Genomic DNA, 15016 nt, shown 5'->3' on the forward strand with positions numbered 1-15016 from the left:
TATGGAAGAATTCACCGTTGGCTTGTGTTTTCTATTAATATGCACCTGCAGGTTCTTTTCATTTTATGTGATGCTGCGGTAGTTGCGTGTCACTTTCACCTGCTGGCGGACGTTTAATTGTTTTGATGATGACAGTGCTGTTTGTGCTGCTGGTGGACGTGCTGTCGGTGATGCTCATGAGGGAGAACGCTGCTGGTGCAGAAGAAGGTGCTGACTGTGCTGCTGCTGCAGGTGGAGCTGCTGCCTGTGCTGCTGGTTCAGGTGGAGGTACTGTCTGTGCTGCTGGTGGTGGAGGAGGTGCTGTCTGTGGTGCTGCCGCTGATGGGGAAGGTGGTAGTAACTTTTTAATTCAAATGAATGTAACTGATTAGATTTAAAGCAAACAACATCACCAAGTTTCAAATTGAAAGTGTAGATAAATAAATTCAAGCATGCTCTGATGATGATAGATTCCTTTTATTTCCCATAGAGTTGCACTTTGCCACAACAAATGAATTGCCAATGACAACTGAACATTGTGGTGAAAATAAAATAAAATGTAAAGACACCATTAAAGTTTGATGCTGTCTACTTTGTCATCATGATTAGGAAACTCCATTTGTGAAGAGGATGGTAAGAGGAGCAATTAGTGGTAGCTACGATGCACATATTTTCTGCAAACCTATACGAGAGGGGCTGAGCAGCTTAGTCTCCCATAGTCCATCTTTAAGAAAAAAAAAGTTATAAATGTGATGAGCATTATTTTTTTAGCTACCTTTGATCACTGATTTTAACTTACCAGCATCATCAATTGCTACACAGTCCCCAATGCTGCTGTTTGGCTGTGAATTTGCTGTGTCAAAATGAAGGAAATTCTCTTCTGAGCCATCCGTCCATATGTAGTCCTCACACTGGAAGACAAAATTCCTATTTGAAGCAGTCACATGTGAAGATAGCAGCCACTTGGATTTGCATCTGCTGTTTGTTTGTCACAATGTAATCAATCTTGAATGTGTTTCATCATCAATAGAAACATACAGTATCGTTATGAAACTGATATCACATTAGATATTGCAGTCAGAGTTTGGAGGGCAAGGTCAAGCGACTGGAGTGCTCAAGAATTTGCAATGTGATGAAAACGTTATTGTGTTACAAAGTTGAACCAACAAACCTCACAGTGAATATTTGACAAATGTTAATATCTGTGTTCTTCTTTCATACAGTATCTAACTCTACACCTCCGTGCTTTCATCTGGTGATAAGACTGAGTCCAGAGGGCTTATTTGGCAAAAAGGCTTCTAAATGGACAGCATTTATATAGCGCTTTTATTTACACCACGTGGTGCCCAAAGGGTTTTATCACATTCACCCATGGGAGGCTGCCACCATGCAAGGTGCTGCCAGGTCTACACTGGGAGCAAATCGGGATTCAGTGTCTTGCTCAATGACACTTCGACATGGTCACTAGGGTTGAGCGTCGATCCTACAACCTCAGAGTTGAGAGGCGAACACTCCACCACTGAGCCACGCCTCCCGAGTTTACTTCAACTGAAGTAAAAGTGACAGAAGAAAACAATGCAGATAGAGGGAAAAATTCAAAATCCACCCTAATCAAAATAAATTAAATGACTGTTTTTATCATTGCCTGCAATGTATACCCATGAAAATCAAAAGTATGGTGGGGATGATGGGTGCGGTTGGAGGAATTTTAAACATACATACCGTATTTTCGGATTATAAATCACATTTTTTTTCATAGTTTGGGTGGGGAGGGGCGATTTATACCAAGGAGCGACTTATATGTGACTTTTTTCAGCGAAACCGTTATAAATGAACAGCAATGTAGCAAGGAATTACTGTAATTTGAATTTCAAGTGACGTCAGCGGCGCGACGCGGTGGTTGTTTACATAAAGGACAAAGATTCGATCACGGGATGACGAAGATGACGAAGGGCCCCACGTACTACCGGCATCATTAGTGGCTTTGTTTGTAAGTGACACGGAGGACGAAGAGTTTGAAGGATTAAAGCATTTGGAGTGACACAAGGTTTGAAAAACTATTATGGCTTTTACGCACGCCCGGTCCTACTCTACGGAGCTCCGTGGATGGAAGTCGGGGGCCGGGGACGGTGGATGGGGCTCGGACATGGCTTTTACGCACGCCCGGTCCTACTCTACGGAGCTCTCTTTCACCTCCGTGGACCCCAAAATGCGATTTATACTTCGAGCGACATATTAAAAAAAATTCACGTTATTGTGCATTTCATAGCTAATGCGACCTATATTTCGGAGCGACTTTTAGTCAGAAAAATACGGTACTAATGAAGCCTCAATGTGACAGGTTGTTTTTCTGGTGGAATGAGGAGTACTCAAAATGCAGCAAAGCAGGGGTAACCAAGCCAAGAATGCTCACTAAACATTTACTTCCCAAAACCAAAAGACAAATAAGACACTCATATCAAGATTTAAAATGGTAAACAAAAACCAAGATAAACCACAGCAAGACTTGGAGATGTAGCAACAAAACCTGAAGCAACAAACACAATGAGTTGGCTGTTGGTTGTTCTAAGTGGTTCTAAACTGATTCTTGACTTGAAACAAAATGCAAACCATTACAAGATGCTCTTATCTACACGTGTAGCAATATAAAAAAAGCGGCACTAAACAATAGCAGTTTTGTGTCCTTTACAAGAGACTTGTTAAAATGAACATCATCATCATGAACATTTCTGCGAGTATGCACTGAATGAAATGAATTGACTGACTGGTTTGCCAAGAGCAATTAGCTGCAAGACAAATCCTCCTAGTTAAACAATAGGGCGCACAATGTGACAAGCACATGTCAACCATTTTGTCAGAAGACGATTCAACAGGATTAGTTGCATGCCAACCAATAATTGTCTCCACTGTCAAAGGTTGTTCCATCTATCTGTCTCCGAGCCGATGGAAGATTGTGATGGGTGTGTCATTATTTATGAGGTAAATGTTCCTAAGCCTGGCGGCTGCATTTTAAATTTAAGTCGTTTTTGCAAAAGCAACATTAAAGAGGTTTGTTTGGGTTGGACACATTTTTGGCAATAAATTTAAACATCCTAATTTTATCAAAGAAGACCGTCCGTAGCAGTGGTTTGCATTGTGGTCATCTGTGTCCATTCATTGTTGTTATGTTATCTCTTTATTATTATTTTTTTTAAAAAATCTTGTGTTAAGCAATATACACAGTAAGTTTGTAAGTAAGTAAGGAGTGCGTAAAAAAGACAAACATGCATATTTTGATGCAGACAGATTCCTTTATGTACTTGACACATTTGAGTACACATTTGTTGTCAGCAATACTTAAAGGAATAGGAAAGAAAAAAAAATTTGAGAGTTAATCCAAAAAATACAGACACCAAAAAAGATTGATATTGCCTCATCATGATTTCAGGAACAGATCATGGTAAAATGAGTAATTATTAGTGGAAACGGTTTGCCTCCTGGATGCAAACATATTCGTCTACGACCTCACAGTCACCCGTTTGCCAAAGTCCAGCTGCAAGAAAGATGGAAATGATTATGTATTAATTACAGCATTGAATTCTTGTCAAACTCACAGATTTGGTGACTGATTTTACTTACTCGTCTCATCCATCTGTACACAGTTACCATTAGCGTTATTGGGCTCCCCTGTACCAAAGTTGCGGAAATTCTCAACTGTGCCATCAGTCCAAATGTAGTCACCATCCTGAAAGACAAAGTTACATTTCAAGTTAAACATGACGACAGCACTTTGCATGTATTGTTTGTTTGTTTGTCACAAGGCAATCCATACATTGTGTTTCAATGGTATTAGAAACAGACTGTCATTATGAAACTGAGTCAAGCTAGAGTTTGAGGACAGAGTTTGGAGCACAGGGTCAGTTTAATTGTTATTAAATATCCATTTTTTTCTGAAAGATAATTTGATTGAATGTAAAGTTGGATTTAAGCACCAAACTATCCATATTTGATATGGTCAAATTTTAAGCAGAGACGGATGACATTGTGGTTTTTCAGCCTCATGAGATCCTAACCCTGCATTGCCAAAGACTCTCAACTTGACACCTCCTTACTTTACGATGGTGACGATAAGATGGAGTCTGTTGGACTAAGTGACAGAAATATTTCTACTGAACACAAGAGAACATTTGAACTGGTCAGTCTTTTACCATAATTGAATCATGAAGTCCAATCCAGGCAAGGTTAGGATTGGCAGGATCGGTATCCTCTGCAGCAATCAATTGTTGAACAATTGTGTTTTCCAGGGCATTACGAATGGAGACCAGATTTCCACCAAGAATGTTGCACACGGCCTGCAGGGGTGGAGGGCGAATGGATGAACACGTTCAAGATACACCAGGAATATTTTAATATTTAAATAAAATATTTAGCCACAATGTCCAATTACCAGACGGATGGTAAGAGCAGTAAATTATTGTCATCCATACCTCTCCATCTGCAAAGGTCCTTACTTCGTCCTGGTAAATGTAACAGGAACAGTCCAACTGAGTCCAGCCTGCAGGGCAGGCGACATCAGCAGTACCTTTTTTTTTCCAGAGGAAAAGGAGGCATGTCAATCAAATCAGGAAAGCTACTTCTTATCTAACTAGAAAAAGTATTTGTGAGTCACAACTACCAACCTATTGCAGGGAAAGACCACTTTGAAGAAGAAAAGCACATGGTTAAAATATTATTATTGGAACAAATGAAGACACCAATACATCAAAGACCATTGTAAATTGTTGAAGTCAGCGAACGACACTTACGACCCCAGTCAGCAGTCCACTGATACCACAAAGGAGGAACAACGAGCGTAGAGCAAATGCCATCTGTATAATATTGAAAAAAAGTCATATTTCTAGCAATAAAAATTGGCAGATCATTTTTCTTTGACCTTGTGAATCAAGAAATTAGTAAATGTTAAAGAGCCTCATGAAGTTGAGTTTGAAAAGTTACCTTTGCAGTTGTGATGTTTGATACTGACGATGCCAATGGCGATCCCTTTTATATGTTGGGTTGGCTGTCATGGAATGTTCAATGTGTCACAGAAACCAATAGACTAAAGCAAAACCCGTTTATTATCGTTAATCTTTCACACAGATCTTACATACAGATCTTTCAAACATAAACGGATCTTAAGTAAACTGAAACCGTAAGACTAAACCCCACAATTAGTATGTAAAAACATGTCATCCAAACCAAAACTCGTTTATTATTGTTATTCTTTCATTGACAAACAGGTTTTGGAGAGCAAAGCCAACTCAAACATGGCTGGATCGGTTTACCAGCAAAACTAGAGCTTTGACCTTCCGTTGATACTGACGGAATGCACACCTCTGGTTAAAATTGTGAAATACAAATTCTAAACAAATCCATCCATCCATCCATCCATCCATCCATCCATCCATCCATCCATCCATCCATCCATCCATCCATCCATCCATCCATCCATCCATCCATCCATTCATCCATCCATCCATCCATCAATCCATCCATCCATCCATCCATCCATCTGTACTGCTAGTACCCAAGATTTTTCTATTTTAGGTTTCAAGCAATAGACTCAGTTTAAAAAATGCATGCAAAAATGACAAATAAATTTTGATGCTGGAAAAAAAGCCTTCATTTAATAGAGAAATGCTTTGACGTTAGAAAATTGTTGTCAGTAACATTTGAAGGAATAGAGTAGAAAAGCAGATTTGAGCGTAAACCTAAAATTACAATGACACCACTTAAGTTTCTCTCTTTGAGTCAGGATTATGGAAATTCATTCTGACAGAAAGCAGACGATGGTAAAACGAGCGATTAGTTGAACAAACGATGCACATTCTTGATGCAAACATATGTTTGAAGATCTGTACAGTTTGCACTTGTCCAAAGTCCAGCTGGAAGAAATATGGAAATGTTTTTGTATTGCAGGACTGTGTCCTTAGCAAACTTTAATTGTTTCACCTACCAGTCTCATCCATCAGTACACAGTCACCATTACTGCTATTGGGCTCCCCTGTACCAAAGTTGCGGAAATTCTCAACTGTGCCATCAGTCCAAATGTAGTCACCATCCTGAAAGACAAAGTTACATTTCAAGTTAAACATGACGACAGCACTTTGCATGTATTGTTTGTTTGTTTGTCACAAGGCAATCCATACATTGTGTTTCAATGGTATTAGAAACACACTGTCATTATGAAACTGAGTCAAGCTAGAGTTTGAGGTCAGAGTTTGGAGCACAGGGTCAGTTTAATTGTTGTTAAATATCCATTTTTTTCTGAAAGATAATTTGATTGAATGTAAAGTTGGATTTAAACACCAAACTATCCATATTTGATATGGTCAAATTTTAAGTAGAGACGGATGACATTGTGGTTTTTCAGCCTCATGAGATCCTAACCCTGCATTGCCAAAGACTCTTAACTTGACACCTCCATACTTTACGATGGTGACGATAAGATGGAGTCTGTTGGACTAAGTGACGAAAATATTTCTACTGAACACAAGAGAAAGTTTGAACTGGTTAGTCTTTTTACCACAATTGAATCATGAAGTCCAATCCAAGTAAGGTTAGCTGCAGCAATCAGTTGTTGAACAACTGCGTTTTCCAGGTCATTATGAATGGAGACCAGATTTCCACCAAGAATGTTGCACACGGCCTGCAGCGTGGAGGGCGGATGGATGAACACGTTCAAGATACGCCAGGCATATTTTAACTCAGAGCCACAATGTCCAATCACCAGACGGATGGTAAGAGCAGTAAACTATTGTCATCCATACCTCTCCATCTGCAAAGTTCCTTGCTTCGTTTTGGTAAATGTAACACGAACAGTCCAACTGAGTCCAATCTGCAGGGCAGGTGACGCCTGCAGTACATTTTTTTTTTCAGAGGAAAAGGAGCTACGTCAATCAAATCAGCAAAACTGCTTGTTATTTAACTAGAAAAAGTATTTGTGAGTCACAACTACCAACCTATTGCAGGGAAAGACCACTTTGAAGAAGAACATGGTTAAAATATTATTATTGGAACAAATGAAGACACCAATACATCAAAGACCATTGTAAATTGTTGAAGTCAGCGGGTGAGATTTTCACTTACGAGTCCAGTCAGGAGTCCACTGATCTCACAAAGGAGGAACAACGAGCGCAGAGCAAATGCCATCTGTATAATATTGAACAACGATTCATATTTTTTGCAGTAAAAATCAGCATTTCATTTTCATTTGAATCAAGAAAGCAGTGGACATTTATAGAATGAATTTCCACTCGGGGATCTATCTATCTATCTATCTATCTATCTATCTATCTATCTATCTATCTATCTATCTATCTATCTATCTATCTATCTATCTATCTATCTATCTATCTATCTATCTATCTATCTATCTATCTATCTATCTATCTATCTATCTATCTATCTAGTCGCATGAAATTTAGTTAGAAAAGTAGGATGTAACGTTACCTTTGCAGTTGCGATGCTTGATGCTAAGAATGACGATGAAGATTTGTTTTATATGGTGGATTGGTAGAAATAGAATGTTCATTGTGTCACATGACACAAGAAACCAAAAGAAATTCACCAAAAAGAGAACAAAAACCATTTATTTTTACTATTCTGTCATTGACAAACAGGTTTTGGACCGTAGTCACTGATCTTTGGAACAATTGAGTGGAATTTATGTGAATAAGAATGCGTAATTCTGACGTGGCCTACTAGTTGGCACGTCTACCTCACAGCTGAGTGGGTTGTAGGTTTGTACCCAGGCTCTAGCCTTCGTTTTTGAAGATTGAATCTTTAGGGGCTTAGAGGGAGGTTCTGCAGATTTTCTAACTCTAAGACCATCAAGCACAGGTAGATGCCCCTTAATATTTTTGGATGCTTCAACTATCGGAGATTGTCCACAAGGGGATGATGTGAATACCTACCCATCTAATGGAGGATGGTTGCCCAGGGCGCCTTCCCTATTGGTTCCAACTTTTGCATGCTCATGCCTTGGAGCCGCATTCTCTGTGCTCGGAGGATCATAATCTATGGACCCCTGACATTTATAAAAACAACTGCTTTACCCAATCAGACGATACCAGATTCATCTCCTTAGGGCCATTCAACTTCAAAACTCGTGACTAATCAATCTGATCAAGTTTCCTTGACAAGATTACATCTGGCCCTTGCCCAAAATGTTGAACTGAAAAATTGTGAAAGAGTTCCCGGCCTCAAGATTTAGGTGTCAGCCTAATCCTAAATGCTCCATAGGTTTTTGTTCTAGCTCTAGGAACAATTAGAAGACCAGTGGCAAAGGACCTCAGGATATTAGATAGCCCATTGAGACATTTAAAAACTAGTAAAAGAACCTTAAAATAGTTGTGGAAAACAAAAATGTTGGTGGTGAGTTTCTGGCAAGTTCTCTTCAAAGCAAATAGGCCTATTCCTATTGTTCAACTTGATGCTTCCTCCTGGAGAGACCTTTTCAACAATATTTTTGCCAGGCTTTGTCAGTAGTTCCTCATGGTTGATTAATTACACTTCAAACACAAATGTGCATTTTTTTTATCACCTTGCCACAACTCAAACCAGAAAAGTGAACCAATCTCACTCTGAAAAAAACAATTTTGGTTTTCCCCATCCGAGTTTGTATAAAGAACCAGTATCTGACAGCAAAAAACTTTTAATAAAGCCAAAGTAAACTATAACTTTATCACTTTCAAATATTACTTTCGAATATTACTAGCATAGGTTTTAAATTATCTTCAAATAATTGTTCATGCGGCGACATGGTGACGCACCGGTTAGCACGTCCGTCTCATAGTTAGGAAAGTGCGAGTTCGATTCCACCTCCGGCCCTTCCTGTTTGGAGTTTGCATGTTCTCCCCGTACCCGTGTGGGTTTTCGCCGGTGACTCCGGTTTCCTCCCACATCCCAAAAACATACTTTGTAGGCCGATTGCCTGCCTGTCAAGAAAAATTGTATTCAATAAATAAGAGAGGGGGGTAGAGAAAGCGAGAGACAGAGAGACAGACAGAGAGACAGACCATGCCCGGAACACCTTCCCAGGGAGGCGTCCAGGAAGCATCCTGATGAGATGCCCGAGCCACCTCATTTGGCTCCTCTCAACGTGGAGGAGCAGTGGCTCTACTCCGAGTCTCTCCCGGATGACCGAGCTTCTCACCCTATCTCTAAGGGAGAGCCCGGACACCCTGCGGAGGAAACTCATTTCGACTGCTAGTATCCGGGATCTCGTTCTTTCGGTCACAACCCATAGCTTGTGACCATAGGTGAGGGTAGGAGTGTAGATTGACCGGTAAATTGAGAGCTTTGCCTTTGCTCTCTCTTCACCACGATGGACCGGTACAAAGTCCGCATTACAGCCAATGCTGCACCGATCCGCCTGTCGATCTCACGCTCCATCCTGCCCTTGCTCCTGAACAAGACCCCAAGATATTTGAACTCCTCCACTTGGGGCAGGATGTCCACGCAATGTTGTAGAGGCATGTCACCCAGGACAGCCCCACAAGGTTTTTTTTGAGTTTTTCCTTGCCCTTTTGGGAGCTTGAGATCAGGGGATGCTTTGAGCACAATTGTCAATTTTTGTCTATGTGAAGCCCTTTGAGACTGCTTGTGATTTAGGGCTATACAAATAAACTTGACTTGACTTGACTTGACTTGACTTGACTTGACTTGACTTGACTTGACTTGACTTGACTTGACAACATCCAGAGCCTTTAAGAACTTAGGGCAGATCTCATCCACCCCTGGGGCCTTGCCTCAGAGGAGTTTTTTAACTACCTCAGTGACTTTGACCCCAGAGATTGGAGAGTCCAGCTAGGAGTCTCCGGTCCCTGCTTCCACAATGGAAGGTGTGTTGGTGGAATTGAGGAGGTCTTCGAAGTATTCTCCCCACCGACTCACGACATCCCGAGTCGAGCTCAGCAGCACGTCATCTCCACTGTAAATAGCCTTGACGGTGCACTGCTTTCCACTCCTGAGATGGCGGATGGTGAACCAGAATAAGTATACCCACACCTGCTCGACGCCTCTCACCGTGGGCAACTCCAGAGTGGAAGCGAGTCCAGCCCCTCTCGAGAGGGCTTGTACCAGAACCCAAACTGTGTATGGAGGCAAAACATAGACTATGACTAGTTGGAACTTTTTTGCCTCGCACACCAGCTCGGCCTCCTTTCCAGCCCGAGAGGTGACATTCCATGTCCCAAGAACCCGCTTCTGCAGCCGGGGTCTAGACCGCCAAGGTACCCACCTTTGTCCGCCGCCCAGCTCTCTATGCACCTGACCCCTTTGGCCCTTCCCACTGGTGGTGAGCCCATGGAAATAGGTTATTATTCTGTTTTTGTTATTTGAAAAAAAGCACAGTTTAAGTCAAGTTGACAGATGACTATACACTTGGAATTAAATAATCATGCAACACAGAAGCAAAGGCCATTTTTGGTTGATATGTTTGGTTTGCTGCGGCTAATCACTCCTTCCAGGCAGAGATGTTTCACTTAACAAAACTTTTTTGACTGAACAAAACTTTAAACTTAACAATTTTTTTTTTTTGCATGGGTCTGCGTTTAAAATTCATTTGTCTTCTTATTTCCAGCTTGGAGGTACTCTGTGCTGGGAAACCCAACAAGTATTTGTCATGTCATCCACCCTGTTTGTTTTTACTTGACAGGTCAATTGCCAGTAATTACTCACCAATGAGGAAGTAGACATAATTTGGTAAGTCATGTGATTAAAAGGCCAACCAAACAAAGTGAGAAAACAATGAGTACTCGCTTAAATCTCTTTGCCAAGAATAGCAACGTTAATTTTGTTTAGCAACGTGGGTTTCTCCCAGCTAGTCCGGTTTCCTCCCACATTCCAAAGACATGCATGGTAGGCCGATTGAACACGACATATTGCATCGTAGGTGAGAGTGTGAGTCAAGGTGTCCTCCACCTACTGCCTAAAGTCAGCTGGGATAGGCTCCAGCATGCCCACGACTCTTGTGAGGAAAAGCGGTGGATGGATGGATGGATGGATGGATGGATGGATGGATGGATGGATGGATGGATGGATGGATGGATGGATGGATGGATGGATGAATGGATGGATGGATGGATGGATGATTAAAAGTTAATCAAGCAGATACATGACAATGCTGCAACCCTGATTAAAACGAGAAGTCAACCTCAAAAATGTCTTTACAATATGTTGTGTGTGTCTCTACAGCATATAAGATGAGGACGTTGATGGATTTGCGTATGAATATCGATTAACAATAATGTGAGTACAGTACAGTGCAGTAAAGTGCATGGTTAAATAGTACAATAAAGTACAACTGAACTCACTGTCTTGCCCCTGTGACGTTTTTTTTTTTTTTTCTTTACGATAAGTCATGGAATGCATGCGCCTTATAATGCGGCTTAAGTACAGAAAAGCCCCCGCAATTGAGTCTGCGACTTTTAACTCAAAGCGCCTTATGATGCGGAAAATACGGTACTATTGTATTTGTGGAATATGAGTAAAGTGACAAAATTCATCCTTTTTATCCATCTCTGGGAGGGGGGGCATTTTGCCAATTGCTGTCGACTGAAAATGACATCACAGTTCCCCACCTGAGCAACAGTGATGTCATTTTCTGTCAACAGCAAGTGGCAAAATGGCTGCACCTTAAATGAATAAAAATGGGTGAATTTTGCCGCTTTACGCATATTCCACAAACACACTTGTAATCAGAACAAACATTAATCAGTGTTTCAAGTTGAGTTGAGCTGCAGAGAACAAGATTACAAAGAAATAGAAATAAGAAAGGATGTCGATTTTGTTTGAATTGCATGTACAGCTTGATGTCAGAATGCGGAACATGAAGATTTCAGATTGAAAAGCAGACATCTCCATAGAAGATGAAAACAACATTTAAAAGTACTGTGAAAATGTCATGTGGGAACAAGGCTGACAGTATACAGACAATCTGAGTCAGACAAGAGATAATTGAACTGGATCGGTCGCATACCAACAAAACCAACAATTATCTTCACTGAAAGAAAACAGTTCCTTCTTATCACTTTGACCTGATGGAAAATGTATGTGTGCTAATATAATTGAGGCAAAAGTCTCTGAGCGTCATCCAATACCTGTAATTAATCTGTTGCTCCAATTCACTTCCTGTTGTGATCATTGTGCCAAATTTAGCGAATGAAGACTCAGGTCAAGAAAGGGACATTTCTGGTAAATGTCTGATGATCTCATGTAAAGTTATGCTGGGGAATTTTTGAAACGTTTGTAAATTAGTAACTTTCTATGGGAATGAACTGGAAATGGGGGTGGGGGGGGCTGTTACTCTAAACAAACTTTATACAAACGTAAATATAAGCGAACAGCCTTGAATAGTGACATTTAATTTTTGCAACTAAAACAGTATTTTTGATTATAGCTCAAATATAATTGCCCCATAAAACAAAACAAAACAAAACAAAACCTAAAACTTCATTGACTTTCTATAATATGGTGTGACTCAACAGCCTTGTTCTTTGGGCTCAAAAGTGTTGCCTCTGAGTTTAAGTCTGACCTTAGGCATCAAATTCATGTTACAATCAGCCTCATAAAATATGAATGGACTACAGCAATTATGGGCCCGCTATAAAGATTAGGTACTCCACTGTTTTTTGTGGCGTCAAAACACCCAATATATTCATATTAAAAAGGCTGAAACTAATAGTTTTTAAATCAATCTTATTGTATATTGCTGGTGCTTGCTGTTGTTGGGGTTAATGGCCTGAAGCTGGTTTATGAGATGCTATAGCGTTACAGCAATTTGTCCGATCCACAAATAGGCCCGTAATTTTTACGTGATTTACATGTGTCCACTTATTGTTTGTGATTTTTGCGTGTTTGTCGAATCCACAAACGAATTCGTAGTTCAAATATTTTGTCGTTAGAGGGTGCTGTTTTTTTTATGCTGACTTTGTGTAAGTATGTCCAAAGTCCGGCCCGTGGGCCAAATCCGGTCCCCGTCAGATTTCATACAGCCCGCAGCTTCGGTACTATAATGTATTATATATAGCCCGCCTGCACTGTCAAACTAAATTAAAAAAAATATTTTAAAAAATCATAAAACTTGAAACTGTAATTCCTCCTTTTACCAAAAGGTGGCAGCACCACTTTAATAATATCAGTCTGCATCCGTGTCGCAAACCCCTCTCCGCCATGGCGACTGCAAAGAAAACAAGGAAAGTTCACATCTAGGGTCATTGCTTTCAAGAGAGATGGGAATTACCATTATTTTTTCACTGAAAATCAAGACAAATGTGTTTGACTAATTTGTGAAGAGACGGTTGCCTTGTTTAAGGATTTCAACCTAAAGAGACACAACCAGACTAAACATGCTAACACATGACAAACTAACAGCGATTCTTCACGCGGGGCTGTAAATCAAAATGAAATATCACTAAAGCAAGCTACGAAGTGGCCCTGTTAATAACTATACATGGCAAACCTTTTGCTGAAGGTACATTTATCAAAGACTGTGTTATGAAAATAGTTTTTCACTTCTTTTTCACATGTTTTAAGTTTTAATAATAACAGACAACTTATAACTCCTGTTTAAGATGTTCAGGAGGCAAAAATATGATTACACTCATGTAAATTTAAGGTATTTCATACAGTTTGTTCAATGTGATCTGACTTCAGATATGAATGGAAGGCAGAATTTGTGTTTTTAGAGTTGTTCACATCTGTCTGAGTGGCTTATATTTGGTTATTTTGTCATTTGAACAATAAAGACACTTGTGACAATGAAAACTGCTTTATAACAGTGTGTATTTGCATGAAACTTTTGTAGTTAGAAAAAACTATTGGCCCCCGGGCCCCTTCACTTTATCAAACCTGGCCCTCCTTGCAAAAAGTTTGCACACCCCTGGTGTATGACGAACTACTGGAAATTGCTGGTTGTTGTGCATGTCGAAAACAAAAAAGGAAGCACGAAAAGGCTAAGGGAGCAAACCCCGACAGAAAACCCGGCTCGGACTCCGTTAGGCAGACTCATGCTTCAAAAAAGCATTGTTCTAGCAACTCCTGCAGCCAACCTGATGCCAAATGTATCGGTTCACCTTTCCTTTGGATGAGAACAGGAAGGCCGAGAGGGGAGCCCTGATGCCTGGGAAACTCAAGGCCTCCCAAAAACTTGCCCAGGCTTCTTGTGCACTGGAGAGGAAACTTCAGCTCCACTAACCAGTGGAGACACAACACGGGACGTTAGCAGTTACCGGTTATAAGCCCTTTCTTATTGGCGTAGAGTATGGGTGCCAGGGGCTACCTCCGACGGTGGGAGAGATGTTCGGTCTCATTGGACAGCTACCGCCCGCCTCAAGCTGGGCAGCCCCCAGCCAATAAGGTGCTTTCCTGCCACAGCCTGCCTGCTTCATTGGGTGCTTGGAGCTCAGGGATCTATCCTAACAAGTGGGCTATAAATTTATGCACCAAGCAACACAAGGAAATTACCGAAGATTCCAGCACTACGCCTGGGGTGCTGGAATGTCAGGACTATGACACCCGGGCTCAGTGACAACCTCCAAGAAACTAGTGATGTCCGTAAAACTGCAGTCACAAACAACGAACTCCTGAAGCTCAGAATTGACATCTCGACCCTCCAGGAAACACGACTCCATGGATGTGGCTCACTCAAGGAAAATGACTATACCTTCTTTTGGCGGGGGAAGCCAAGTCAAGTCAAGTCAAGTCAAGTTTATCTGTATAGCCCTAAATCACAAGCAGTGTCAAAGGGCTTCACATAGACGAAAATTGACAATTATTCTCAAAGCATCCCCTGATCTTCAGCTCCCAAAAGGGCAAGGAAAAACTCAAAAAAAACCCTGACCCCCTGAGGAAACCAGGGAATACGGAGTAGGGTTCGCTGTCAGGAACGCACTCCTGGGAGCAGTGGTACCACCCACAGGCGGCTCTGAGAGAATCCTGGCTCTCTGTCTCAATACATCCATGGGACCTGTCCACCTAGTGAGTGTGTACGCTCCAACACTTAGCTCCCCCAAGG

At 41.0% G+C, this 15016-nt stretch overlaps 2 protein-coding genes across 2 annotated transcripts; both read right to left on the reverse strand.

Annotated features, from left to right (window-relative positions):
- Positions 1-3249: 3249 nt before the first annotated feature.
- Positions 3250-5022, reverse strand: LOC148396235 (lithostathine-1-beta-like). Its single transcript, XM_088378541.1, has 7 exons — positions 4954-5022; positions 4764-4826; positions 4638-4656; positions 4446-4540; positions 4167-4310; positions 3598-3703; positions 3250-3511 (listed from the first exon to the last, which is right to left on the reverse strand). The coding sequence occupies exons 2-7, from the start codon at positions 4824-4826 to the stop codon at positions 3435-3437; spliced, it is 504 nt and encodes a 167-aa protein (XP_088234667.1). The 5' UTR covers positions 4954-5022; the 3' UTR covers positions 3250-3434.
- Positions 5023-5542: 520 nt separating this feature from the next.
- On the reverse strand, positions 5543-11108 carry LOC148396236 (snaclec alboaggregin-A subunit beta'-like). The gene is made up of 6 exons (XM_088378544.1): positions 7087-11108; positions 6960-6978; positions 6768-6853; positions 6524-6646; positions 5954-6059; positions 5543-5882 (listed from the first exon to the last, which is right to left on the reverse strand). Exons 1-6 carry the CDS (start codon positions 7147-7149, stop codon positions 5803-5805), a joined length of 477 nt encoding a protein of 158 aa, XP_088234670.1. The 5' UTR covers positions 7150-11108; the 3' UTR covers positions 5543-5802.
- Between the last annotated feature and the right edge of the window lie 3908 nt (positions 11109-15016).

This window comes from Syngnathus floridae, chromosome 6 (genome assembly GCF_059516105.1).
Source record: "Syngnathus floridae isolate MCC-2025c chromosome 6, RoL_Sflo_1.0, whole genome shotgun sequence".
NCBI lineage: Eukaryota > Metazoa > Chordata > Actinopteri > Syngnathiformes > Syngnathidae > Syngnathus > Syngnathus floridae.

What these genes read in the sequence shown, in the direction of transcription:
- LOC148396235 (XM_088378541.1), bottom strand. Translation starts at nt 4,826, where the DNA reads ATGGCATTTGCTCTACGCTCGTTGTTCCTCCTTTGTGGTATCAGTGGA. An exon ending in GACTTCATGATTCAATTATG is followed by an intron (nt 3,704 to 4,166) that starts GTAAAAGACTGA and finishes TTTGTCTTTCAG; the next exon opens with GATGGTGACTACATTTGGAC. An exon ending in TGTACAGATGGATGAGACGA is followed by an intron (nt 3,512 to 3,597) that starts GTAAGTAAAATC and finishes TCTTTCTTGCAG; the next exon opens with CTGGACTTTGGCAAACGGGT.
- LOC148396236 (XM_088378544.1), bottom strand. Translation starts at nt 7,149, where the DNA reads ATGGCATTTGCTCTGCGCTCGTTGTTCCTCCTTTGTGAGATCAGTGGA. An exon ending in GGAACTTTGCAGATGGAGAG is followed by an intron (nt 6,647 to 6,767) that starts GTATGGATGACA and finishes TCCACGCTGCAG; the next exon opens with GCCGTGTGCAACATTCTTGG. An exon ending in TGTACTGATGGATGAGACTG is followed by an intron (nt 5,883 to 5,953) that starts GTAGGTGAAACA and finishes TATTTCTTCCAG; the next exon opens with CTGGACTTTGGACAAGTGCA.